General features: G+C 49.6%; 2 protein-coding genes across 2 annotated transcripts in view; both read right to left on the reverse strand.

The window, feature by feature from the left end:
• Positions 1-1,912: 1,912 nt before the first annotated feature.
• SRMS (src-related kinase lacking C-terminal regulatory tyrosine and N-terminal myristylation sites) lies at positions 1,913-10,433 on the reverse strand. Its single transcript, XM_064465416.1, has 8 exons — positions 9,484-10,433; positions 7,137-7,258; positions 6,101-6,267; positions 5,030-5,168; positions 4,402-4,560; positions 3,233-3,414; positions 2,902-3,058; positions 1,913-2,519 (listed from the first exon to the last, which is right to left on the reverse strand). The coding sequence occupies exons 1-8, from the start codon at positions 9,837-9,839 to the stop codon at positions 2,326-2,328; spliced, it is 1,476 nt and encodes a 491-aa protein (XP_064321486.1). The 5' UTR covers positions 9,840-10,433; the 3' UTR covers positions 1,913-2,325.
• A 1,609-nt stretch (positions 10,434-12,042) lies between these two features.
• LOC104051200 (peroxidasin homolog) overlaps positions 12,043-27,121 on the reverse strand; it is a 45,890-nt gene continuing 30,811 nt past the window's right edge. Inside the window, exons 12-23 of the mRNA XM_009512214.2 lie at positions 26,362-26,520; positions 24,927-25,039; positions 23,509-23,665; positions 21,935-22,043; positions 21,014-21,171; positions 18,230-19,733; positions 17,630-17,764; positions 16,775-16,983; positions 15,816-15,930; positions 15,365-15,458; positions 14,896-15,013; positions 12,043-13,546 (exon numbers count right to left, since the gene is read on the reverse strand). Of these exons, the coding sequence (XP_009510509.2) occupies positions 14,918-15,013; positions 15,365-15,458; positions 15,816-15,930; positions 16,775-16,983; positions 17,630-17,764; positions 18,230-19,733; positions 21,014-21,171; positions 21,935-22,043; positions 23,509-23,665; positions 24,927-25,039; positions 26,362-26,520 (2,849 nt within the window). The 3' untranslated portion in view covers positions 12,043-13,546; positions 14,896-14,917. The remainder of the gene's footprint in view (positions 13,547-14,895; positions 15,014-15,364; positions 15,459-15,815; positions 15,931-16,774; positions 16,984-17,629; positions 17,765-18,229; positions 19,734-21,013; positions 21,172-21,934; positions 22,044-23,508; positions 23,666-24,926; positions 25,040-26,361; positions 26,521-27,121) is intronic.

The raw sequence follows: 27,121 nt of genomic DNA on the forward strand, positions 1-27,121 counted from the left end.
TGGGGCCCTGGCAGCTCTGCCTTTGTGTGAGGGATTTTTGGGAAGAGCCCAGCCCCTGTAGCTGCTATGCTTTTGGGGGATCCCTGCCCAGGCTGAGATCCTGGGAGAAGGTGAGAAAATCTGGGCTCCACCCCCCAACTCTGTCTACTTTTAGAAAGCAAATAATGACTCAGAGGAATGCCAAAACCCAGCAGCCCGTGCTGGAGGGCAAACCCAAGCAGCAGATCGGCTTTTAATGCAGCTGCAGAGGAGGAAGGGAACGCTGGCGTGGGCAGCACCATGTCCCCCCTCCACACCACCCATCATGGCATTGCTGCAGCAGAGTGAGCTGTTTGGGGCCCCATGGGCGATGGGGCTGGTGCAGGCAGGAGGGCTGCCTGCAGCCCTGCCAGCCCCGCTGGCTTCTTGAGGGACCCCGGCCATGCACCGCTGCTCCCCACGCCAGCCCCACCGCCCCAGTCACCCCACGCACACCCTTCTCTTCCTGCTTAATTTTTAGCTCCATCTGGTGGCAGCTAGGTCTGTAAATTCAATATCTTTATGGCTGCAACAGCCCTGCCATGCCCACAACACTCATCTCTCAGCCCTTTCTTGGTGTGCAATAAATCTATCACCTGCTGGATGCAGCTTTGGTCTTTAGTTTCTTGTAGGAGGGGACCTGGGCTGTGCATACGTGTGCCCTCTGCTTGTGTGTTTGATCAGGCTTCAAAATGCTTTGCGAGACGAGGGTTTCTTCTTGCAACCATGGACACATGCTGCAGGAAACCCAACCTGTTGCTTTTTCCAGCTGTGAACAGTCTAACCCAGAACTGCCACCTTCCCGGGGCGCGGCGGCAGCTCCTGCGGGCTCAGCAACTGCCTCGCTCTTGCTCGAGCTTCAGAGGAAACACGGCCAGACTGGACTTTATCACACACCTAAACCAGATTCCCACCCCCCCTTTCCAGGCCCCCTCATGCACCGAGACTTGCTCAATTAACAGCCAGACACGTTTCTGCTATTTTGCACAGCATGGATGCTGCTCACACAGGGAGAGTATTGCATAAACTTTATTAACTTTATATATTCCAACCCTGCTGCTGTTTCAGTTCTACTGGTCATCCCTTCTCCTGCAAACACGCAAAATGGGCTTGTCAGAAGGAAACCTAAACCCAGGCAGCTGCAGCTGCCTTTCGCCCGTGGCGTGTGCTCCCTGCATCAGTGTTTTGGGGCACCGAGCACGTCAGTGCTGAGCAGCCCCGGTTGGGCTGGCCCTGGGGTGGCTGCCTGCACCAGCCTGGGGCCTTGGCACTGCTCCTGGTGCTGCTTTTCCATGAGTCCTTCCATCGCTGCCAAGGACAGCCTGGCCTTTGACAGCATGCATGGCGGGGTGCAAAAGGTGCTCGCCCAGAGCAAACGCTCCCCCCAGCTTGGAAGGGACAAAAGGCTCAAGGTCGTCCTGTATTGCCATACCCTGGGACTGGCGAGAGGGCCTCAGCAAGGGGCTGGGGGTGGTGGGAGCGCCGCTTGGCTTTGCACTGTGGGTGTGATGAAGAGCAAAACAGAGTGAAGCCGTGTTTTACCGAGTGCTGCCTGCACCTGGGCTAAGCAGGTATTAAACATTTGAACTCAGACATACATTTTTTCTTGGAATAACCACACATCAGTGAGCAAGACGAGGAGTCAGAATGGAGCAGCCTGGGCAGGAGCTGCCTGTGCAGGCTCCTTGGGGCAAGCAGGGCTGCTGCCTGGGAAAAGGGTGGCAGAGGCACGTGGTTTAATGCACAGCCAGATGAACAGAGACCAAAGAGACACAAAGATGGTTATATCTGTGGTTGCAAGAGCAGGACTGGTTGCAAACCATTGCTTCCTGGGCAGGGAGAGGAGCAGCATGGCTGGGGCTAAGCGTCCAGCAATGCCCTGGAAGGACTCACGTGGATGGATGCACGCATATTTATTGCTAAATACACTGGACACACACTACAAGAAAAATCAAGCGGAGCCATAACTGAACACAAACTGCAAACCTTCACGTTGGCGTGGGGAGCGGCAGGGACCTCCCACCCTACTGGCTGAATGAAGATGTAAACTCTGGGTGATGCCTTCACTACCACGGGGCTTTTCCAGACTGCTACACAGCCAAGCGCTGGCAACAACTTCTCCCCACCTCGTTGCCTTTTCCCTTGGCCACCTCCCTGCATCCTGACTGAGAGGGACCACGGGCTGTTTTGTGATGGGGGATGTGCTTTCCTTGGAGCCCTGTCAGAGGGCAAGCCATAAGGAAGGAGCGTCTTGGCAAGAGCTGGCCTGGAGGGGTTTGTGCAGGAAGGGTGGTGGGAAGGGATCCCTCAGGAGAGGGAGCTGAGCAGCCGTCTGTAGATGAAGCCCAGCTTCTCTCGCAGGGCCAGGAAGGTAGGACGCTCCTCTGTGTTGCCGCTCCAGCACTCCAGCATGATGCTGTAGATCTCAGGAGGGCAGGAGCTGGGCCGGGGAAGGCGGTAGCCCCTGGTGATTTGCCGTACGGTTTCTTGGTTTGTCATTCCTGCAAGAAAGAAGAAGATGCCCCTAAATCTAATGTCCCCAAAGGGTGTCCTGAAGGTACACCTGCAGTGGGCCAAAATGTCAGCTGGCACTGCGGTAAAATGATGCCTCTCTGCCATGAGGCTGGTAGAGGACAGGCTGTAGGAGATCATCCAGCCCATACCACCTTCCTGCCCTCAGCTCCTGCACCCACTAAGCAAGCAGTGAAAATCCCTCTAAGCAGACCCCAAAGTGGACAATAAATTGCTCATGCTCTAGGAGCTGCTGCCACAGCCCTTGTGGAAGGGACAATATAGCAATTCATGACATGTTGGCTTTGGGGACCATGGGCAAGCTGCCTGGCGTGTGGACATAGCAGCGCTGGAGGGGGCTGGCAGCCCTACCTTCATATGGGATCTGTCCATATGTGAAGACTTCATAGAGCAGAATCCCGTAGGACCAGACATCGGACTTGAGGGAGTAAGTACGATAGTTGGCTGCCTCCGGGGCTGTCCACTTCACTGGGATTTTGGTGCTGCTGCTGGTGGAATAAATGTCATCCTGAAAGGCAACGGGAGACGAGTCATGAGGGATGGTGTGATGAACACAGCTGCTGCTTTTGGGGCTTTGCTGGTGCTGCGGGCTGGGAAAGGGAACGGGCAGGGAATGGCTGCAGCAAGGGGCAGCTTGGTGGCTTGGGGTGATGGGAGGGACCACAGTATCCCACTGACCAACCTTGAGAAGCCGGGCAAGTCCAAAATCAGCGATTTTACAGGTGAGTTCTTCTCCTACCAGGATGTTTCTGGCTGCCAGGTCCCGGTGGACAATGTGCTTCTCCTCCAGGTACCTCATCCCATCTGCCACTTGGCAGGCGATGTTGAGCAGGTGGGAGGTGCCCAGGGACTTCCCTTCAGGACCTGTTAACCCAGACAATGCAAGTGTTGGGTGCAATCTAGCAACATCTATTTAGGGTGTTCTGGTTTGGAAAGAGACCCTATACTGGCAATGTGGGGCCAGGAGAATGTGTAAAACCTCGAATTGGAGGTTTTGCCTAACTGTCCTGGTTGTGCTGCTTGGGAAGTTCAGCACAGCCACGTGCTCCTCGGGAATGGAACTGGGGTGAGCTCTGAAGAGCACCCTGCACTGTATTGAAGACACAGATGTCTGGCTTGTTCAAAGCTAAAGGTGACCTTCTACCATGCAAATCTCCAGCCTTTCAACTTGTCCTACCTGCAAGCTCCAGCTCCTCTGGCACCAAATGCTGCTGGAGTCCCAACCAAAAATGAGGTCAGTGTGGGGGAGGAGGGGGGTGTATCCAGTAGAAAAACAGGTCTTGGTGGGAGCTGTTTGTCTTGTTTCTCTTCAAGACTGATTATTGGGTCAGGAAAAGAAAGGCAAAGAAAAATAAACTGATGGCCAAGTGATGAGTGGACCATGGCTTGTTACCAGCTCTGCAGGTGAACAAAACCATGCTGCTGGGCCCAGGGGGAGGTTTGGCCATTTCATGCTTAATGAAGGCAGAGTTGCCCAAACACAGCAGAGGCGTTTCTGTCCACTGATGGGAGCTGGCAGCTCTGATGGGAGCTGGTGGGTGAAGAAGAAGGGATGAAGGTCCATACCAGCACAGCCAGGCTCCCAGGGACTGATAGGGGCGCAACTCACATGGACACCAAAAGGATCATGACAGACTGTGTCTTTTGGTCTTGGGGTCACTCAAGACCACCTCCACCAAGTGCCCTTGGATTGTTCTGCATTACCACCCATCTAAGAAGGATGGAAAGCAGGCTCACTCTCTCTTAGAGTCCTCACTTGGGTTTGCAGGGCCATTCCAGGGCATGGAAAGCATCTGCAGATCAGCAGTGCCCCAGGAGCCCACTCCCCATGGTGCTGGCACCAGTACTCACTGTTGAGGTAGCTGTGGAGGTTGCCTTTCCGCATGAGCTCTGTGATGATGTACACGGGCTCATCCAGCGAGCAGACAGCATGCAGCTGGATCAGCTTCTCATGCCTCAGGCGCTTCAGGTTCTGAATCTCCTTGGTGAAGTCTTCTGCCTTCATGTCGGCTGGGGGAGAAAGCCAACACAGTCGTTGTGAGCTACTTTCTCATGTGGATGTTGGGAGCTCGGCACCTCCAACTGGGATAAGAATCGTTTTCCTCCTCACAGCCTACCCCTGCTCTCAAAGTTCATGTCTGCACACCCTGTGTCTCACACCTAAGAGATGTTTTCCACTGGGCTTTGGATCCCATTTTCAGGATCACAGTACCATCAGGACTTGACTTATCACAAACCCATTGGACTTAGCTTAACATGACATCCCAAACCCACTAGACAGAGCCATTTTATAAAGGTGAAGCCCAAGCATAGGTAGGTACACAGAAGTAGTCCAGTGGCTACTTGCCAGGTCCTACCACAGTTTGCTTGATAAGACAGACACAGTGACCAAGAGGAGTAGGAAACAAAAAGGAGTGAACGATATGGCAGTGAACGAGAGACCCAGTAGGCCACCATTAACATCCGCTCCTCCACCTACCTTTTATGATCTTGATGGCCACTGGCACTGTGTTCCTCCACAGTCCTTCCCACACTTCTCCAAAGTAGCCCTCGCCCAGCTTCCTCCGCAGGGTGAACTCCCAGCGTGGGCGCTCCCAGCTGTCCCTCTCAGGGGGGGTCTGTGAAATGGGCATTGCATGCTTGGACCAGCTGGACAGGCAGGACCTGCTGGTGGAGCCTGAACCAACTCTTGGTGCCCACCAAGGCCTGGTGGCCACAGAGGAGCGAGCGGACATGGTGCTCCACCACCTGCTTTGCACTGGTGTTGCAGCCTGTGCATTGCTTTTACTTCTTCTAAATGTTCTTTGGGGGCACAAAGCATGTAGGGCATCCTCTGCGTTACCTCTGCTCGGAGCCAACATATGCAAGGGGGGACGTTTTTGGAGACTACATGAAATATCAGGAATTCAAGTCATAATTCACTCCTCATCAGACCTCAAAGGTGGCTTTTCTCCATTTCCACCAATAAATAAAAATCAGTAAATGAATATTATTGCCTATTATGGCTGATTTAGACTTCAGCTCATTAAGCATTTCTTTTATCTTACACCTTTCAATTTCACTCTCGAATTATTCACGTTTAAATGTTATTTCTAAGTCATAATCGGTGGATGGAATTCTGATCAGGAAATGAGTCGGCAATTTGGGATTAATAGTCTAATTTGATTTACGAGTGCCACATTAATTGGTGTGAGAACTATATAAAAGCAATGTGGTCTTAATATACTCTAGGAAAAAAGTTGGAAGTGCAGGTATTTCCAGATTCAGTACTGAAGGGATTTGTAACAACGTGGTGGGGAAGACATTTCAGAAAAGCCTGTGCATTTTGGCTGCTCAAAAATACATACAAACACCATGTCCCCACCTTAACATGGCTGATAAAAGGTGATGCTGGCAGCTATCCTAATGGTATATTTTAAATTTAGCTTAATAAAGGTCAAATCCCAAATGGATAGACTAATTATTTCTATTTTTCCCTAATTTCTCTTTCCTTTTTTCCATCGTGGGCATCTGTGGGCCTTTGGCTGAGCCGCGCCATTGGCGTACGCACCGCGGGGCTGCAGGGCTGCAGCAAGGGGCTCTGGATGACCTTCCAGTGCTCGGTGTAGAAGGTGAGGAGCTCCTCCATGTCAGGGAAGGGATGCCCCTTCTGTATGTAGAGGCTGCCCCCAGGGGTCTTGCAGATTCGGAAGTGGCTGACCTTCGCGTGGTTGCGCACTGCAGGGAAGCCCAGGCAGGGAAAAACTCAGCTTGTGCAACCGCCGGCTCCTTCCCACCTCCCTGCTGACTCTCACCCTCTCTCCTTTCCAGGCACCTGATCTATTAGTTCACCCTAAAGCAACCCAGCTGTCCTCTGGGGTATTACACCCCACTCCCCATCGCCCCCTTTGCTCCCACTTCCTGGCTCAGAACACTCCTGGGCGCAGGTGAGGGGGCTTGGTAGGACCGGAGACGTGATGCTTTATTAGCGGGATAATTCCCCAGGCAAACGAACTGCCCAGAGAGCGGCAGCATTCGTGGCTGCTCGAGGTGGATAAACCAGTGACAGCGGGACCTCCTGCAGGCACAGCGCATGCCAGGGAGGTGATGGGCGGGATGTGGGGTTTGCCATGAATTTCTCATGGTTGTTTTTATGGGGACCAGACCAGATCATAGCGGTGCTGCCTGGTCTGAAACTCCCTGAATTCAGATTTCTGTATGTGGGAGCAGCCCAGGCCCTGGCGACCTGGACTGGCGGCATATTTTTAGACAACCCTCAGATGACAAAAGCCGCTGGAATGAAATCCTGGGAGTTAGTGCTACAAAACCATCATTAAGCTGCTGTGAATTGTTTATGGCTTTCATACCCCAGACAGGAGCAATGCACTTTCCTTTGCCACAGTATTTCAGCAATCCATACCTGCATCTATTATCTTTCCGCATGCTTTTAGAAAGCACGCAATTCACTTTAACAAGATGCTGTAAAGTGCTTTAAACCTATTTCCATGTTTTTCACCTCATGCTGACCAAGCCAGGAGCTGCCCCTAAGCAACAGCCTGGTTCCTTTCCCTGTGCTCATTTTCTCTGGATAATTGCCACAAAATTACCTGAGAGAGAGTACTCGCCCTTGCTGCTCTCGCTGTCCCGGACAAGGAAGGAGCCATGCTGGTTGGGAGGCGAGAGGAGGAGCTGCTCGGCTTCGTTTCGGCTGATCTTACTGAAGTACCAGCTGCGGGGGCAGAGCAGAGGAGTTAGTGTGTGCAGGGAGATAGTGCACAGATGGGGCTGCATCCACCCCAGGGGCTCCTTCTGAGCCAGGGAGGGGCAGCAGCTCCCTCCCACCATTTGCTCACCCCTGGCAGACACCACGCGAGTGGCACAGTAGCCAGCCCACGGCCCAGAGCTTGTAAACACGGCTGCCACGCACACCATTGCCAACCTGTGTCAGGGCTGCTTCATTGCATTGCTTTTGCAGGCACTTGTTGCATTTAATTGCAACTTGCTGACTGCAAACCACTTCCTCCAGCAGTGTCTGGTCAGCGCTGTATCCACCTGGCCAGGTCTCAGCTCCATCCCAAAATCAGGAGTTTTAAACCCTTGGCTCAGCACAGTGGGGAGGTGAGCACCCGGGCTGACACCCTCCAGTAAATAAAGCACCAACCACCTCGTGCTGTGTGGAAGATGCTCTGGCGGGGTTGCACCCACATGTCCTGCCACACGAGCAACAGCTACAGGCACAGGATCACTTTGCACTTCTTGACCTGCAGCTCATGGACACAACCAGCTCCCAGAGTCCATGAGCGAATTACATCAATGAAAACATCTCTGGGAGTTGTCCTCTGCTACTCCAGACATGGCAGTGCTGGCTGGGGACCTCAGCAGCACTGAGCAAGGAGAGAGGAACCACCCAAACCCCTCTTCTGTGCCCGACTGGTGCCAAGGTTCATCACCAAATCTCCAGCCGAGGCAGGTTGGCTGGCTGGGTCCCGACTCAGTGGGGGACACAGGAGCGTGGGAAGAGGCTGCTTCATCCAGGCTAATACAGCTGGGATGTGAGAAGCTAAAGGTTTCATCATTAATTGGGATCACCAGCGTCTCAGAAGCCATGCCCGAAATTATATGTGATGGGGGTTACACAGCTGCACAAATTACCACCCAGCTCCGACCTGCGGCTCCACAGAGTCTGTGCGCTTGCAGCTCGCTCCGGCTGCAAAGCCACACACGTTTGCTGTCAGCCACCATCCCACACCATGGCATCCCCCTCACCTCCGTCCTTGGGATGGGGCTGGGCTTGAGCTGCGCACAGGTTATGCGCGCACACACACACACTCAGCTGTAGCCTGCCCAGCTGTTCTGTGCAATGGGACTAAAGCAGCCAGCCGACCCCGCGGTCCTTGCTGGTGTGGTCCCAGCGTGGTCCAAACCAGGCTGGATTTGCCTTTCTCCAAAGCACATGCAGGGAGGCAAGCAAGGGAGGGTCTCTCCCATCCCGCTGGCCGCAATCGCTGCCCCTGCACTTTGGGGCCCCTCCCCAGGCTCCCCCTTTACCCCTGCTCCCAGGCAGCGCAGGGCGAGTGCCAGAGGTGTCTGCAGGGCAGTTACACCCGCCCCGTCCGTGCGCTCGCTGTTGCTCGGCATGACTCAGGGCCTGGCACAGAGGGAGCAGCAGTTTCTCAGGGCACTTTGCCTGGCGTGTTGGGACCAGGCTGCCTTATGCAATGATAAGCCTGGGCTTTCCCCAGCTGAGACAGGGCTGAGACATCAACCAGAGCTCCATGTCAGGTGGGAGAGGCAGCGACAAGGAGGGAGCCCTTTCCCCCGGATGAGCAGGAGCTGGACAGCAGCAGCAGTGGCATGGCTTGGCCCTACAGGGCTCCAGGCTTCCTGGCAAGTCCCAGCCCAAACTGCTTCTCCCCGTGCTCCCAGGCTTTTTGGAGCTGTCAGGGCTCAGGCAGAAGGTTCTCAAGCTTCTACCCTCCCTCTTTATGGGAGGAAGGAATCTTGGAAGGGGAGATTGTCTCCGGCTCCTCTCTCCTCCTTTTTAATGCAAGGCAAGAGGGGGAAGAACTGGAACAAGCAGGAGCCCATTTATTCAGCACTGTAGCTGCGCCCATGCACACCACAGCACCTCATCCCAGCCTGGAGCCACTTCATCCTGGGTCAGGGTGATGTGCCTGGGAAGGGGGACCAGCATCTCTGCTCCCCAGTGCATCCCCCAGCCAGGATGTGCTGAGTACCTCCTCCCCACTATGGGCTGCAGAGGCGTCCCATCAGGGATGCTCAGGGGAGGGAAGGTCCCCTCTCAATCCCAACACTGCTGGTGTCAAAAGCAGGGGGCAAGGAGCTCGTGCTCCCTGCCGGAGCAGAATGCGAGCACTGCCTTTCCCTGGGCAAGGAGATGCTACCCTGGTCCAGCCTCCACCCCCCTGGGGGTCCAGAGCATGGGATACTTACGGCCGGTGAGCGGAGGTGCCCTGGCTGAGGTTGGCCACGTATGCAGCAGGAACGTACCCCATGGCCGGCTCCCCCAGCAGGCGCCGGGCTAAGACATACTCTCCTTCTTCTCTGAGGACACGCAGTTTGTCCCCTGCACTTACGCTCAGTTCCTCCGCGCTCCGGGCTGTGAAAGCGTATAAAGCGATAAAGAGAGAGGACTTGGGGATGAAGGAAATGGAGTTCTGCTCCGAGTGCAGCGAAACAGAATCGGAACCAAGATACCCCAGTGAGCAGCTCTCCGGCATGGAGCGGGGACGGAGCTTGTTCCAGAAGGATGTCAGGAAGGTCAAACGCTTCCGGACGAACTGCTCCATCCCCGGCGGATGCAGAGGGTGCGGTGGTCTATGCCACCGCGCTTCTTGAGGCCAGAGGAAGGGGCGATGCTGGGTTCGCGCCGCCGGTCGGGCGGCTCATGCTGCCGTGCCGCGTCCCTCACGCACGTCTGGGCTCTCCCCGGCCCTTCCCGGTGAACTTCCTATTTCTGAAAGTGAAACTGGTTCATCTGGTGGGACGAGTCTGCAGGTGGGATGAGTCTGCAGGCAGGAGTCCCACGCTCAGACCCGCGGGCACATCTGGGAGACAGGCACAGCTGGAGCTGGGCTTGCCGCTCTCGAAGAAGGAGAATGGCTTTTTATTTTTTTTAATTATTATTTTAAAGTGTGCTCTTCTGCTTGTTACTAGAGCACCGGTAAACACAGCTCTGTGTTCTTCAAGCAGCTCTTGTGACAAGTGGCTGACTCCAGTTAATAGTCTTGATCTCACTTGTGTGGGAGGGATTTTGTTTTCTTTTTTTTCATAGGAAAATAATCGCATCCACAAATGTGTGAGTTAAAACAGAATTAAGCAAATAGCCTTAGAAGAGATCTGAAGTGTTTTGGGTATTTGCTGGGTGGATATTGTGAGGTTTATAAGACAAGATCCTTTTCCTTTTGGTCTGCAATGACCTCCCAGGGTCACCCCACTAAAGTATTCACCTTCTCCCATTAATTCCCCATTGCAGTGGATCTCTAGGGAATCCACGTCCCAGATCCACCAGGATCTGGTGCTTGCTCAGCCTCTGGCAGGTATGGGTCCCCCTCAGCATTAGGAGGTCCTTGTCTGGTGCAGGGTCTGGATCAGACCCAGGCGCCTGCGTGGCACAGAGAGCTGAGTCCTGGCACACAACGCCCGGCTCCTGCTGCCGTCAGCACACCCACGCTCCTCACAGTCCTGGTCACACTCAGACACAGACATGCTACAACCCCCCTGACAAACCCCAGCAACCACAAACATCAGCCCAAGGTTGGAGGTTGCCACCTCGCATCTTGCATGTGCACGTTAAGATGCCCGAAGATATCTGCTCCAGTGAGAAATCTGAGCTACACCCCTACCCCCCCCATCTGGGTTTTGTCACTTAACTGTTCCATCTAATTAGTGGGAGTTTTGTGCCTGGCAACTCTGCTCCTGGCCTTGAGCTCATTATTTCAAACTTCCTCTGCTTTTAATTGGTTTGGGTAGCTCATTTTGGGTGCGCAGTTGATTTTTGAAAGAAGCTGCTTTAAAAAAAAAGGAAAAGGAAACTTTATTGTAGGGGTCTACGCTGCACACTGCCAGCCTATGGTGCATGAAGAATAAACTGGACCTATTGACTGGACTGGGTCAACAAGCTCTAGGCTTGCCATGTCCTGTGTCCTGGGTGTCCCATGACGCCCAATCAACCTGCAAAAGCAGGATTTCAATATCTGGGTTTGGGGGTCAGTTCTTTCACCACCCTCTCCCAGGCAGAGAAACCCAGGGCAGAGGGCAGGATTATGCAGCGATCTGTGAGTGTGCTCTACACATTGCTGCACAGATAAGAACTAGAATAAAAGGCAGTCTTTAATAAAATATTCTGCTCCCTGCTTCCCAAAGTAGCACCTGAATATATGGGTAATTCCCCCCAGATCTTCCCCTGCCTGCCCAGCAGGTAGCCTCGCTCGTGGTGGCATGCAGGGACGTTCTCTGTTTTTCCCACTTCAGCATGGGGAAGGGAACAGAGGCTGGAGTGCAGAAGGGTTTGCAACACGTGGGGAAGGGACATCCCCTCCACTGTCCTTCTGCAGCACTTATGACAAGTCTGCTTCTCACATCACGCTCCATCAGGAGGAAATCAGGCTGCTTCGTTATGCATTTAGATCTTATCTGATTAGATCAAGCACTGAACATTTATGCCTTACTGTTTTGAATGAGGACTTGGTAAACTTGTGGTTTGCAGGAGACTGGAGACTGATTTACCTTTATTGACCTTTGCCAGATTAGATTCTCTAGTGGTACAAGCAATAGACAAGTGCAGCTGATTTACAACATGCAAGGCTTTGGATCTTGATTTGCACCTAAATGAAAGAGTACTTCAAAATGACAAGCATCCCTGAGGGCTAAATACTGCCTCTGAGCTGAACTTACCAGACATGCATAACACACACTCATCACTGCAAACCTGTGTCTGCACAAGACACACATGCACAGCTCAGAGTCCCACGCCAGGAAATAGCTGATAAATCACAGCCTTTTTCTAGTATCTTTTTTATTTTCCTATTAAATTCCAAGAGCATCCCTGCTGCTTTGAATCCCTTTGGTACTATAACACACCTAAAAAAAAAAATAGGGGGAAAAGAAGAGAACAAGCAAGTTCACAAAAATTTCTGATCCTTGCACAGTGGGGAGGAAGGTGGGAGGGCACAGGAAAGATAAGGAAGGCACAGATATCTAATGGATCAAGTATTTTCCCTTTAGTCCCTGTGACCAGCTTACAAGGATGTATTAAAAACTGATCTGTCCACAGATTTAGGGCTATAGTGGATACACAGGGACTTTAGTTCTAGCACCACTAAAAAGCACCTCCAAAGAGCAACAAAACCAGAAGACCTGTTCAGCAGAGCTGGCTACATAGTCCTGACTCAGTTGCAGAGCACCTGGGAGCAATAAACACAAACAGCACTTTGCATTCACCCATGTGTCAAATACTGCACATTGTGTTCTCCCGTACAAATTGACAGAAACCAGCAGCTCCCCGCCATTAATGAGAGCACCCATTACATCTCATTATTTGCGGTTCTGTTCCAGGTCCTGTTATGTTTACACTCAAAATACATCTTCCAGCAAAGAGCCTTTTGGGGAAAAAAGAAAAAAAGGAAGAGAAGCATAAATCCAATTAATCCCCTAAAGGGGCAGAAAGTTGGAGAATGCGGGTCAAGTTGAGGAATATGGTTTTGAGCTCTGGGCATGTAACGGTAGGTCACTCGCTGGGTCATGTAACAGAGGATGTGCCACTTGTTACCCAATGACTGGCAAAGTACAGCAGCTGATCTTGGCATCGCGGGCAGCCGCAGTGTGCTGTGTCTGGCATCCCATCCTGAAGCACCCAAACAGCCGGGAGACTTCCCCAGGCCTTGGGTTCACCTCCCTGCTGCTGGCAGGGACCGCAAGCCCAGCCCAAACGGTGTTTGCCAGGGCCCGGAGGTTCCTTTTGCTCTTTCTGTTGGCATGAGAAGATGGCTGGGAGTTTGTTTTGGGTTTCATGTTTATTTAAATAATTTTTTTTTTAGATTTCTCCAGAAGCTTCCTGACACCACAGTACTTTTGAGAAAGGTTTTGCCTCTTAATGAATTGTTTTGGTTGGGTACCCATGGGACATTTCAGACAAGGGGTGGTAGATGACAACAGCATCACGTGGTAGAGAAGAGCAGAACAGTGGCACTAAAGCAGCTTCAATATTCTCCATTTCCTGGGGATCAAGGAAGAAAGCGGCATCTCGGCAGACTGCTGGTCTGTCACCATCAAAGAGGGCAAAGCTCATCCCCAGAGGCAAATGGTCGAGGGGCTCATAGACAGTCAGTGCAGAGGGTTCAATACAGGCAGAAGTACAGTCGTCCTGGGACAGGGAGTGGTTCAGGAGGTGTGAGAGGAGGCAGAGCATCTTGGGGTCTCGTGGCTGCTGTTTCTGAGCCCTGTAGGAGTGGGTTGGACTGGCTGGTGGAGAGCAGGAGTGCAGGGCACAGGGCACCTGAAATGGCACAGGAAAGCAGAAAAAAGCTATGGGAGGCAGACAGCGCTGTTTGTACAGTGGCTGGCAGGTCTGGGGCATGCATGACTGCAGCACAGAAACAGCAACAGCCCTTTAAAACCACAGAAGTACTTTTCAAGGACTCTGTAAACCCTAGAGTGCTCTTCAAGGATCTGCAAAGGATGGCAAGGAAAAGCCAACTTGTGTCACACTGCAATTTATGTCAAATTTCTACAGGGGAACGCCAGTTCAGCTGGAAAAATCTATAAGGACTCACACACAAAATCAGACTGGAAAACAGTGTCGCCAGTCTATAGGCTTCCCCTTCTGCTTTCTGCTGAGATTATCAGTACAGACCAGCCTTTGCTTGCCCTCTCCTGTAATCTGACTTCCAGAGGATGCTCCTTATAGTACAGACTGCCTGGCAGAACAATACTTCAGCATAACTCTTCGGCTCCTGTCCCTGGAGTAATCATTTGCAACATGTAAAAACCATTAAACACCTCCTCCAGACTGGCAGGTGCCAGCAAGTTGTTCATCCTCTCCTTCAAAGCTGCAGGGATCTCCATGGAAAGCGGGCTCAGATAGGTCAGTCTGTGCTCTCCGTGCCCCTGAACGCAGGGGACCAGAGACCTTGCCAGCACCCTGCCACAGATGAGCAGCAGCAGAAGACCCCAGGCTGGCAGGTGCTGACAGTGACTTTACACATGCACATGAACAGCCTCACTTGCTTGGCTCGAGCTGAGAAAACAGAGGACTGGTGCCTTCAGAAGAGAGGTGCACAATGACTCAGATGTTGAGGGGGAAATCTCTGCCAATATGTAAGCAAATGATGGATTGCTCCATCTGCCCAGATGTCCTTGTTACCCTGAGGAGGCACCACAGTCCATCTACTCCACCACTGAGCTTTGTGATATCTCTCCCCACAAAGGTCCTTTGGAGGCTGTTGGATTTGGCGTTGGGATATTAAGTGTTGCTACAAGAAACCTACCCAGCATCCCAGGAGAATAGGCCTGAGACACCTCACCCAGTCCCCCTAGTCCATCCTATACTTATGTCTTTCCCCATCTTTGCCAAACCAGTTCTTAAAAGACCTCCAGGAATGGATATGCCACAACGTCCCCAGACAACCCATTCCAGTGAGTCACTAATCATTACTGGTAGAAATTAGTGTCTAACCTGCTGCATTTAAGCCTATTACCTGTTGTCCCATTCATCACCAGACTGCTCCATTCCTTTCTACAACAGTCTCTTCTGTACGTGAAGACTGCTCAGGTGTCCCACCACAACGCTCAGCAGCACCACATTGATCCACTTCTTGGACCCCTGCCCAAAACAAACACACTGACCTTATATGAACAGTCAAAATGGTCATCTTTTCCTCCATTTGTCTCCAGTCTTCTTCCCCTGTCCATGCGTGCTGGTGTTCCTGTGGTGCCACCTCAGCTGGCTCCCTAGTGAATTCACCTTGTGGGGATGAGAAAACAGCAGCTTTAAGAGGAGTTTGCACAATTGCACAGATAATCTTTAACCTGTCCCAAAAACAAAAGAAGAAAGTGCCAGCTCAAGTTACCTTCACTGAGGATCAAACTTACATTTTACCCTCCAGCTGTAGAGGTCTGAGCTCACAGAGCTCAGTTTCAGAGCTCTTCTCTCCCTACTCTACCTCTTCTCTACCTGCTGCTAGTTCCCTGTGATCGGATGGTTGCTTTTGGCTCTGGAGGACACAGAAGTTGCAGAGGCTGCCTGTAGCAAACAGCTAAATCCTGCTCCTGGGGTGACTCCATGGAAGACAAAGATTGGGGCACAAAGTTTTACCTGTTTCCGTAGGGAAGAAACTCTCTTCTCCAATTCAGCCACAAGGGACTCGAGATTCTCTCTGGAGGAAGGGCTTGGAGAAGGCACCTCATTTCTGGGGTCAGGGATAAAAAGTGAAAGGGATTATGCAAACACCAGTTTCCTGGATGAGAATCATTCTGCCTTCTCCAGCATCAGCCTCCAAGTAAGTACCAAACAGAAGGGCCCAGATCCCAGATTCACCCACCAAGAGATGCCAACCAAACAGCCGCTCAGCCCAGATATTTAAATACAAGAGTCGGGCTCTGCACTAAAGCGTTGGAGGACTTTGAGCTCAGCATCTATCTACTGAAACACCTCTGACCTCCAGACCTCTGTAGAATGCCAATTTCAAAGGCCTGAATGGACAGAGTTATTAAAAACTTTTCTTATGCTTCATAAAATGGAAGTAAAAGAAGTGGTGATACTACACCTGTGGAAGGAAGGCTTATGCTTGGCAGGATTTTCTTCTGGGTAGCTGAAGCCAGGAGACCTCTTGCTTCGGAACCGTTGAGAAAGAGCCCTGAATTGCCCACGTGTCTGGCAGTCTGGGAAGGAAGGGAAAGTCTGCAGTAAGCACTCCTGTTTAAAGCAGAACCATGTGGATTGCAGGCAGCACAAGGTAGCGCTGCCCTCCTTCACCATCTACCCTTGACATATCTCTTATGCCGAAGGGGAGGAGGCAACAAAGGTGTGGAACAGGCCATGCATCATACATGGATTCCCATGGTTCAGCTGTACATCTGTACCCAGAATATAGTGCAAAGAGACCATGGCAGGATCTGTGGCTTAATGGTAGAGTTTTACAGACTCCCAAATGAATCTGCAAAGTGATACGTGGTGGGGATCACCATGCCTACATCCTGTTTCAGTCTCTCCCCCAGCATGAGATATTGGCTGCTGCCAGAGTCAGAACCCCTCAGCAAGGGGGACCTGAGGCCAGATTCAATGAAGCTAACAGGCTTCCTAGAGAGGTGGTCGACGCCCGAAGCCTGTCAGTGTCTAAGAAGCATTTGGAAAATGCCCTTAATTTGCTTTAACTTTTGGTCAGCTCTGAAGCGGTCAGGCTGTTGGACTAGATGATCATTGTAGGTCCCTTCCAACTGAAATATTCTATTCTGTTGTATTCTGTTGTATTCTGTTGTTTTCTGTTGTATTGTATTGTATTGTATTGTATTGTATTGTATTGTATTGTATTCTATTCTATTCTATTCTATTCTATTCTATTCTATTCTATTCTATTCCCCTCTTTGCATCCATTTGCTGACACACAGTTCTCATGGTGTAGCATGAAACCAGCTCCTGGCATTTCAGATAAGATGACAGCACGTGACGTGTGCCACCCAGAGCCGTCCCCACATCAGTCGGTGCTGGAGCAGCCTCCTTCCTTACCCTCACAACAGTCCTGCCACAAGCGGAGGTCCACCGCGGGAATCTCTTCACAGCCGACCATGCCCTGAGGGTACGACGCCACCCGGAAGACATCTCTCTGGAGCTGCTGGATGTGGTCGCTGTTGTCACAGATGACACGAGCAAGGGATGTCTGTCTGATCTGAGTCAGCTGCGCCGGCGTGAACACTCCAGGATTCTCATACCAAAATCTGCAGTGGGTTGTAATCACAGCATGACTCAGGAGTAGAAGAGGGTGGGAAGTGAGGCTGGGAGAGGGAAAAGAGTTCCCCTACATCTATGTAGTGGCACCCACACCCCTCAAAAGGAGCTTTAATTCTGGTGTTAGGTGGCTGCGAACACAGACTGCCCTTTTCTGACACCATGAACCCCAGTGAGCTGCTGGCCGGAGCTGCAGCTTGTCACCACCTGCAGGTACAGCCCCTTGCAGGGGAATCTCAAGGCTCAGACAGCTCTGCTGTAGCAGGTTGGGACACAAGTGAACAATGCTCCTGCCCTAAGTGCATCACCAAGCAAAGATGTGTCTCATTCACACGAGCAGCAAATAGGAATTAGAAGGAAGCTCCTGCAGACATTTTCTAGCATTTTCAGGAGATACTGGGCACATGGTCAATGATGCCCAGTGTCCTGTAGTGAAATGAGAATTAAATTAAATCAGGAAAGCACACATTGAAAGCAACTGTGGCAAGTCCTTTTGCAAATGCACTGGACAGAGGAGACTCCTTCTCGTATCGTAAGACAAGAAAATAAAAAATTACATGTTCTGTTCCTCCCTGTAGGGAGCAAATCCTCCCAAACAGAATACCAAAGGCTTTGGGTTGGCTCCCATGATAATACCTGTCTCCATCCCTCAGCCTTCTGAACTGCGTCGTTAACAGGCACATCAGCGTTGGTCCAACTCTGGTACCAGGGACAAGATCCTCCACCATCAGTGCTGGAAACAGGTCAATATTTTTGGTAGTTCCATATAAACTGCAGGATAACGGATATTAAAAAAAAAAAAGTTAAAAGACTATCAAAGAGTGGAGATAATATAAATATGATCCCATCATAGGAATTTGTATGCAAGGAACTCATCTGGACAATATTTATAATGGTCTTATCTAAAACACAATAGGATAAAGGCCTGCCCTGGAAAGTGGCAGCCAGTGCAGACAGGATGCAGTTTAGTCTCACTGGAAAACAGCTCCAAGGCTCAATCTGCTCCCAAACTACACCACAGCAGCACCTGATGCCATTCCACTCAGAAACAGACTGATCACTTGGAGGGACCTCATTTGTCTTACCCCGTTCTTAAACCACAGCTATTACCCTATCTTAACATCTGTGGGTAGCAGTATCTGGGAAGGTTATTTGATGGGTGTCCTGGGAGGAGCAGAAACTTTTCACTGATTGATCTCCAGTGATTTTTATGCTTCCACATCAAGGCTACAGTACCTCCTGAGCTTTTCCCTGATCTCCAAGTTCTTTATCTCATTTCTGAGGTCCTCAAACTCCTGTGCAGATGAGAGGTTGCAGAAGACCCTGAAGTCATTGTAAGGTGGGATACCATGGTCTCGCCCTCTCTGGATGTTGATAGCAGCCAAGTCCAGTGAGACAGAGTGTGCCATGGAGAAGAGCTTCTCAGTCAGCTCCATGTTGAGGAGTTCGGAGGGGACCCGCATTTTCCCAGGGACTCCAAACAGCCCGCGGAGGAGAGGGTCGATCCCACCCTCCTGTGTGATTCTGAAAGGGGAGAAGAAGGCCTTGTGCAGGGGAATGTGGCCTTGGCGGATGGGCTGGAAGGTTTCGTTCAGCCGGTACAGAATGGGGTTGATCAAGGTGTGCCCAAAGCGGAAGGCAGCAGTGGCAAAGGCATTGAGAATCCCTGCATTGATGTTGGGGTTGTAGCCTTTGTACTCACCCAGCATCTTCATCCCAGCATCCCCAAGGACCTTGGGGAGCCACTGGGCATAGGTGATATGCTGCATCTGGGCACCCACAATCTTCCGTGCTTCGTGATACAGGAGGTCTCCATCCCAGTGGGGATTGAGGGCCGACAGCTCCGTGGCAATGCGGTTGTGCTCCCTGAACCAAAGCGTGTGCATGGCCGTGAGACCCAGCTGCTCATTGGCACGGTGGTCTCCTGCCAGGAAGCACGGCACGGGGCTCTCATTCTCATCTCTCATACACTCAGTGGGTGGCCCTACAGCAAAGGGAAGGAGACGTTTCCCCGAGCTGGGCACAATTTGTCCTTGCTTCAGCAGCCCATGTTGGCTGCTCAGATCCCGCAGCTCCCGTGATTCCTGCTCTGTGCTGCCATAAACATTGGAGGCATCGATGTAAGATGTCAAGTGGTTGATCTGCTCCCTGGCATAGACAGAGTTCATCAGCAAGGAAGTCATGCCGCTGCCGCACACGGGGCTTGAGCGGACGAAGAACATGCAGCGCCCGTTCCTCACGCGGGGGTCATTGGCAGGGACCATGACAGAGAAGCAAGGTGGGTCGTTGCTGCACACCTCACTGCAGGGTGCTCCATCTGAGAAGCGGGACATGCTAATGGCTGCCACCGTCTGGTCCATGTCATGGTCCAGAAACTGCCCCCACTGCATGAGCATGTGCGTGAACTGATCATCAGGGGTGATGGTCTCAGTCCCAACCATGGCAGTGGAGACGAGGCGCGGTAGAGGAAGGGGCAGGTCCCTGGCATCTTCTGCCAAAGAAAACCCCCGGGGGAGGTTAAATCCGTTCTGGTAGGCAGGTTTGAGAAGCCTCTGAAAGGCTGTGAGAGATGCACCCCACATCGGGTGCTGCAGGTTGTTGCAAGACCCATCGTGGGTCCTGTACTTCTTGTGGAAGCAGATATCCGAGCAGTTTGGCGTGCGGCGGTGGGCAGAGCAGCCCGACAGGTTGGCAATCATGTTCAGGTAGTGAGGGGACACCAAGTCATTGTACCGGTAGCCTGCAAAGGTAAAGACAAAGCAGCAGGTCGGACCACAGCTGCTGTAGCAATCCAGTTCCTACCATCCTGTGTAAAGGCTCTGTGTGAAACCTGCTGCTGGGATTGTCTTGGTGGGTATGGGAAGGCCAGGTCTCTCACAGGTCTCACCTCTCGTGGTGTTGCTATGTAATTTATGGAAGGTTAAATGAAGCATGGCACCATACCAGGCCCACAGAGAAGAAAAGAAAGGGAAAAGAGTTTAGTATAAGCTGTGCAGAGGTAGAAAGCAGTAAATGCTATGACTGGCAGACCAAACTGTGAAGGTGGTCTTGGCCTCCATCCTGGGTTTATTTTACATCTCTCTGGGTTATTACTGCAACCTTGAGCATCACCGGCCATCCAAACCCTACGTGACAAGCAGCAGGGAAGCTGTGGGTGACTGCCAGGGCGCTACGCCATGCAAAAGCTCTGAATAATGCTGTGCGGATGCTGACAGGGCAACGAGGAGGAAAGGCTGGCAGTCCGACCAGCCCAGACGAGACCTGCAGCCTGGAGAGAGACTCCTTGCAGCGTGGAATACATCCAGTCAGACAAAAATATTTACGGGCCCCAAATGTACATGCCTGCTACATGCTGACTCACATGTATAGGTAGAAACATGCAGTGTATGGGAATTTCTGTTGTATATAAAGGAAGTCCCAGCTAGCAAGTTTTGGAGTCCAGCTGCTGGATGCTTGGATCTCACTAGGTATTTTTGGTGTTGCATTGCTTTGTTGATTGCTATCCTGCCTCAATAACAGGAACCTGAGTGGTTGGAACCCATCTGAGTTTGTAGCTAAGAGGTCAAAGTAGTAGAGAGACAGAGGAGTGATATCCACCTTCCTCGTTACAGCACCCAAAAACTTCAGAGCTTCCAGTATTTTTCTCATTGCCACTTGGAGGACAGGAAACATCTCTGACCATGCTGCTGAGGGACTGAATCTCAGATCCACAAAGGTACCCCTTTGTGAGTTGGATGGCTAAATACTTTTGAAAATTAGGGCTTTCATAGCCAGTCAAGAAATCTTTAGCAAAATGGGTAATCAAACCACTTTCCTGAGTATGGGGTTGGTATGGTAACCGCAAGAGCAGCCCTTTGGCTGTTACGAAAACCATGGGATGTAAGGAAGCATTGCAACCCAGGCAACACATTTACTGACATACCCAAATTTGCACTTTTTAAACTTTCTGGATGACCACACATTATTGTTTTAATTTAACCATATGCACGAAGTTAAGAAGGGAAATAAAATCTCTCCTACCTGTGACATTCATATCCACGATTAGACCTTGTTGCACATGTTCCTGAATCAGCTGCAAGGTCCTTTCAAATATCTCACCTGCCCTGGCTGTTTCAAGGGTGTAGGGGTCCCGAGGGTAACGGAAGAGAGCCAGCAAGTCATTGGGTGTCTTGGGGCATCTGTTTCAAGGAATTAGAAGTGATACAGGAACATTAAAAAATAAATAGACTCTGTTCAGAGCAATGAGACTCTGCAGGCAGCAGGAGTCAGGCTCTAAGTCTGGTCTGGTGCTTGACCCCCAAAAACTAGGGTATAAGAATGATGTGGCTTGCCTGCATATTGCAGATGATTAAAGAAAGGATTTTTTTCCCCAGGAAAATATACGTATTTAATTTCCTCAGCATCCCTGTTTTTTCCTGCTATAGTGAATTTTTTTCATGTTTCAACAGCTGAAACCCAGAGATTTTGGGCTTAATACAAGCTATCTATCTTTTCAATAAAAACATATATTGGGGTGGAAGGGGAGGGAATTACCATTCACTCAGGAAGTCATTTTTCATTGAGGAAATCCTTAGAATTATTATTTCTGTTCACACTACACAAAGTCAGTTGCATTTATAAAATTACTGTGCTGATTTTTTTCTTTTCTATGCACTGTCTCTGGAGCCAGCTCCAGCTCACAAAGCGCCTGTTGCAGATGTAAGTGACACAAGAGGTGATATTCATGTATCAGATTTTTCCAGAATCCCAAATGCCTGTTATGAAGCTCTAGCGCATCCTTACATCTAGTAGCGCAGCTTCAACCTCCAAAACACGGAACAATACTGTAGCTTTCATTTGCAGATTGTCAACAATAAAATGAGATTTGAGAAAGCTTCATTCAGTGCCTCTTTTAGCTCTTTTCTGCTTCACGTCTCAGTCCATGGCACTTCACCCACTTACTTGCTAAACAGCTCGGTGCGTGTTGAATTGATGGCATGGTCCACACTGCTGATGGCTTCCCGTAGCGACGTGGCTACAAACGTGTCACCGCTCCGACCGACATCCGTGGCTTTCCAAAGCAGAAAGAAAGAACATAAAAATTATTTATTTACTTTGATATTAATTTGTCTTCCAAGCTTAAGAAAATCTGTGTATCAGTACAAGCCCCATAGTAACTCCACTGCAGGTTGAACTCCATTTCCATTTGCAACATAAACACCATGAAAGTCTTCTTTAAAAACAGGTATTCTGAAGAAATTAACTGCCTGAAAAAGAAGGGGACTTTTTCAGGACATGGCTGTGGAACTCATGTTCAGAGTTTGCTCCTGTACAGTTTTGCAAATAAAAGCCTGTTTTGGTTGGTGGTTAAACTGGAAAAAGAAAATGTAAAAAACCACAGCAAGTTAACAGAAAAGAGTGTATTTACTTCCCACAAAGGAAACTTCTAAAATTCATGAAATTTATTTGAATGTCTTGCTCATACATTAATTTTCCATTCGTAGAACACTTCTAATTCAGTTCAAATTTAGCATTAACACATCAGATACATTGTTTTAAAACAAAAAAGAAAGCTGTTGATTGAATACCTTTAGAAGTAAACATATGAATTCTTAAAAATTACAACAGAATGCAGTTTTTAAGCCTGGGCCTTTGTCACAGCTGAACAAACAAGTTCCCATTCAGCTACTGGCGTATGCAACAGCCAGCTGGTAAATGAGGTACCAATCAAGAATAAATCACCAAAATTATCTTACAAATTATTTCAAACAACAAAGAAATTTCAGATTATTCTCAGGTCCTTCCTTGCACACAATCCCTGTATAGAAATTATACTAACTTCACCTAATAAGCTACTCACTATTCATGCTGGTTATTCCTGTGTGCTTGAGGAACAGACCTCTACTTATATTTTTAACCTTATTGCTTGCCTTTGATTTTTTTTTCCCCTTGCCAGTTCTTCCTTAGCCTCTGAGAAGTACAATTTCCACTCCTGACCTCTGGTTTGACTAGCAGAGGAGTGCTACTCCTCTTTATTCATTACAGCTTCCCTAATTCATGGAGCAGTAGCTTGAAAACAAGCTACTTATTTCCCCTCCCCAAGGGACTGGGCAAACACTTAAAACTCTGTATTTGCAGCGACAACGTTGTTCTCCTTCTCCCTCCCCTGGCGTGCAGGGTTACAGTCAGATGATGACTCGTGAGCGTGTTGGCACATTTTAATAAGTTTCTCCCTCCCAGCAGAGGCAGTAACCACACACGCGCCGACAGCTCGGCTTGCAGGAGGCGGTTTAAGACAACACCTTTGGCTTTGCAGGGAGCAATTGCAGCTCAGCTGAGAAAACAGCAAGGAGCAGCAGGGAGGTGCAAGGGCTTTCACAACTGAGCAACTCCAATCATGCCTGCGAGGGGCCTGTCTGCAAAGAAGCTAAAGAAATAAGAGAGTTATCTGTTCAAAGCATAGATGTCAACACAGCACAGTCCCTCCTTACACGAGAGTACGAGAAGACTGCAGAGGAGCACAGGAGATACTCTACCGGTGATGGTGAGCTGCATAGCGCTGGAGGTGAAGCCAAAAGGGTTTCTTGCTATGCACTCGTATCTGCCCTGGTCAGCCACGCCGAGGTCTTGAATGGAAAGGGTCCCATCTTGGCTTATGTGGAATTTGCCACTCTCTGTGATCTGGATACCCTCCTATTGCCCCACAAAAGACAGAAAACATGTCAGGGTATGGAAAGCTTTCCATCAGCCCAGCCTTCAGCCTATTCACCAAACCCACAGATGGGTGCAATGAACGAATGTGGCCAGCAGATGTTAGCATTGCTCTTCCAAAGAAACCAGAAAGCCATCCAAGGACATCTGCTCCTGCCTGGACCCCCTGCGAAGAAGGCCTTGCTCAGCTCCTTCATCCTGGGCCACCTCCAGGCACTCACTGCAAGGCACAGACACCCCATGCATTTCTCTGCACTTCTTACAGACAGGCTGGCTGGAGCTCGTGCTGTGCCCTGATGGTGTCACAGAAGTTTCATGGCACGTAAACAAGCCTAAAAGTCTTCAGTTTTGGGACAACCCGAAACTGATGGATTTTTGCTGGCCTTGACCTATAGATACCACCTTTTGCTGGCTGTGGGCAGTGCTGCTGATCAAAGTGCTGAGAGCAGCAGCTCACTCAAACCCCACCCCTCACCATAGGTGGTGGCTTCAAGTTTTACTTTTTTATTCTCCTATTTCTTAACACCTTTCTGTTGCCCTACCCTAGCCTAATGCTTACTGTGCTGCACTCCCAGGCTCTTCTGTTCCTACTGTTGGCTGGAGCCCAAGGCAAGCTGCACAGTCACCTCTCACAAGACCTCTGTAGGGTACCTAAGGCTCAAGCATTTTCCCTTCTAATTTGTTCTGCGCCTGACTATGCTCAAGGGTAGGGCAGGTGTCAGTGAAGGTCACGGGTTTTGTACTACGGCACAGCAGGAAAAAGTCTGAAGAGCTTCATCTAATGAATTCTTGAAAAGAGCAGCCAGGCTGCAGCGTGATTTTGAGGGATCGTGGCTTTTCCCCATCAAAGCTGGAGCCAACCAGTATCATCCAGTTCCACCAGTGGGGATCCTGGAAATAAGGACAAACTACTTAGGAAAAAATCAATTTTCAGTTTTTTCCAGGAATAGTCAATCAAGCGTTTCTAACATCCTGGAAGGTCACTGGCTTCAAGTTACTTGTTTAGAAAGAAGAACAAGAGAAAACAGGAATGTGCATTGCAAGGCTTCGAGCCTGAGAAAGATCAACATTCTTTTAGACCATTAAAAACCCCAAATCAGTGGAAATGTTGGTCCTTACATTTTCATCAAACCCAATTTCTTCCATGTGTATTGCACAAACTGATTTAGCTAGTTAAGCTGGGAGAGGTGTTTAAGCCATCCTGCTTCCCAGTGTCTGTTGAGTACATGGCATCATCTCTTACTTTGACCCAGGTTATGGTGGGCCGTGGATCTCCTTGGGCGGTGCAGGTAATGGCAACGTCCTGGCCTGTCTCTGCCACCACGTCTTGAGGGGGATGAAGGAACACGGGTATCACTGTGGAACACAGGGAAAAAAGTCACAAGTGCAAGAAATGCATCAAGAAAAATAGAGAAATCTGCATGCAAAACATCTCAGCATGGGCAAACCAGAGCTGCTGGGCTCCTGCTGTTGCAAGGGCTCTTCAAAGGCGTGTCAATTTACCCATGCTCTCTTTCTCTACCAAGTCCTCTGTAATTTATGTTCATTATTTTCTGCTCCTGTGTGTGTCTACTTGGGGCAATTACACAGGAATGTGCTGGTCCTCTGTCATTTAAAATCATTAATTCAAAGGCTTTCTAGAAAAGATGCTGTAGCCGAAACAAGGATCGTGAATTGATTCAGGAATTGTCAATGACGCTCTCTGGCAAGTGTTAGTCAGTTCAGATTAAATAATTATATTGATCTTGCTGGTCTTAAAATATTCTGTGAATTCTGTGCTTGAAGAATCACTAGTTTCCTGTTCCCTTCCCTCCAGTCTACCATCAGTAATATTCCGCCATGTTTGTGAACAAGTAGGGATGTTTGCTTATTCAGAATGATTATTTGTATGGGAACAAAAAAGAAAAAAACATGAAAGCATTCCTGTGTGACTTGCGTTTTATAGAGGCTTGATTTTAGAATACCTAAATTTAGGTTGAACCTATGACCTAGTACTTAATGTTTAAGACAAACCTATCTGGGGCCAGAGTTAAATCTCCCTGAGAAGAAATGAGGTTTTTTTCAGAATATTCAATTTTAAAAAGAATCTTACACTTCATGCTGTAAAGAAGCCAAAATTTACAAATAGTAAAAAAAATTAATAAGAATTTAATACATTTTTTTGTAAATTCTCAGGAAAAAAATCCTTTGCTTCCTTTCTTTACCAAAATCATTTTCTTAATAACAACTCCCAAACACACTGAAAGGCCCCATTTTTCACTCAAACTGCCAGCTACCAGAGCTCATCTGACAGGCGTTAAAGGTCATTTCTGATCACATAACTCTGCCCTAGTGTTTATTTTTGCAGTCGCCAGCCAATACCATCCCATTCCCTGGCCACACCAGATGAGTTTCATTCCCACGGTTATACTTTTTCTAGTCTACCAGATAAATTTTCAAGGAAAACTGAAGCAGCTTCTTCCAATTTACAAATCTTGGCACCCTGGGAACCTCTTTAAAGTTTCCCACCAACTGATGGAGCTCTCAGGGCTAGATGTCTGCTCCCAGGCAAAAGCAATATCCCATCCCATAGGAACCAGAGCAATTCCCTACCTTGTCAGAGAGTGTGTTGTATACCATAACGTTAACTTAATAAACACATTTGCCAGCCCATATTTCCTACAGTCTCACCAGCTTACCTCGTGGGGTCACCGACAGCTGTACTGGGAGGGTCCTCACTCCAATGGCACTGATGGCATGGCATTCGTACTGGCCTTGGTCATGCAAAGCAACCCTCATCACTCGCAGGGTACCAGTGGAGAGGATGCTGTGCCTCCGGTCATTCGGCAGTGGCCCACCTGGTCAAACAAGCAGTGCCAGTTGTTAATTGTGAGATTTCTCTTCCCATCTCTGGATGTATCTGTATGACAGTTAAGAACTTCATTTCCTTCCCAACATGGCATCAGCCACCCTGAAATACCATCTTCATCTTGCTAAGTGAGGAACAGGACAGATGCTGCTCTTCCCACACCAGGGTCATGAATGAGTTGTCTTATCTAAGCAACTGGAAAGGAGTTGGTACCATTTTTCTTTCCTCATAAGCCTTTTCTTAGTGCAAACTGCAGATTTACTGACACCTGATGGGTAGCAAATCTGTGTTCAATTATCCAAACTGGCTGTTAAATCAAGCAAATGTAAACATTTAGCATTGTCTTTTTTAATTTGGTATTTTTACTTTCTTTGGTTTGGAAACTGTCTTGTTTCAATATTTCCTCTATTTAAGGAGAACAGTTCAAAATGAAAATGCTTTACCAAACCCAGACAAAATTATTAGTACTTCTCAGTTTAGCGACTTTTTTTTTTAATATTCCATTTTCCTCCAGATAAAGGCTCTATTTGTTCTTCCCAAATACCAAAAGGAATCTGAATCCTCCCCACACCACCAAAAGTAGCTCTGAG

Source organism: Phalacrocorax carbo, chromosome 14 (assembly GCF_963921805.1).
Source record: "Phalacrocorax carbo chromosome 14, bPhaCar2.1, whole genome shotgun sequence".
In the NCBI taxonomy this organism is placed as follows: Eukaryota; Metazoa; Chordata; class Aves; order Suliformes; family Phalacrocoracidae; genus Phalacrocorax; species Phalacrocorax carbo.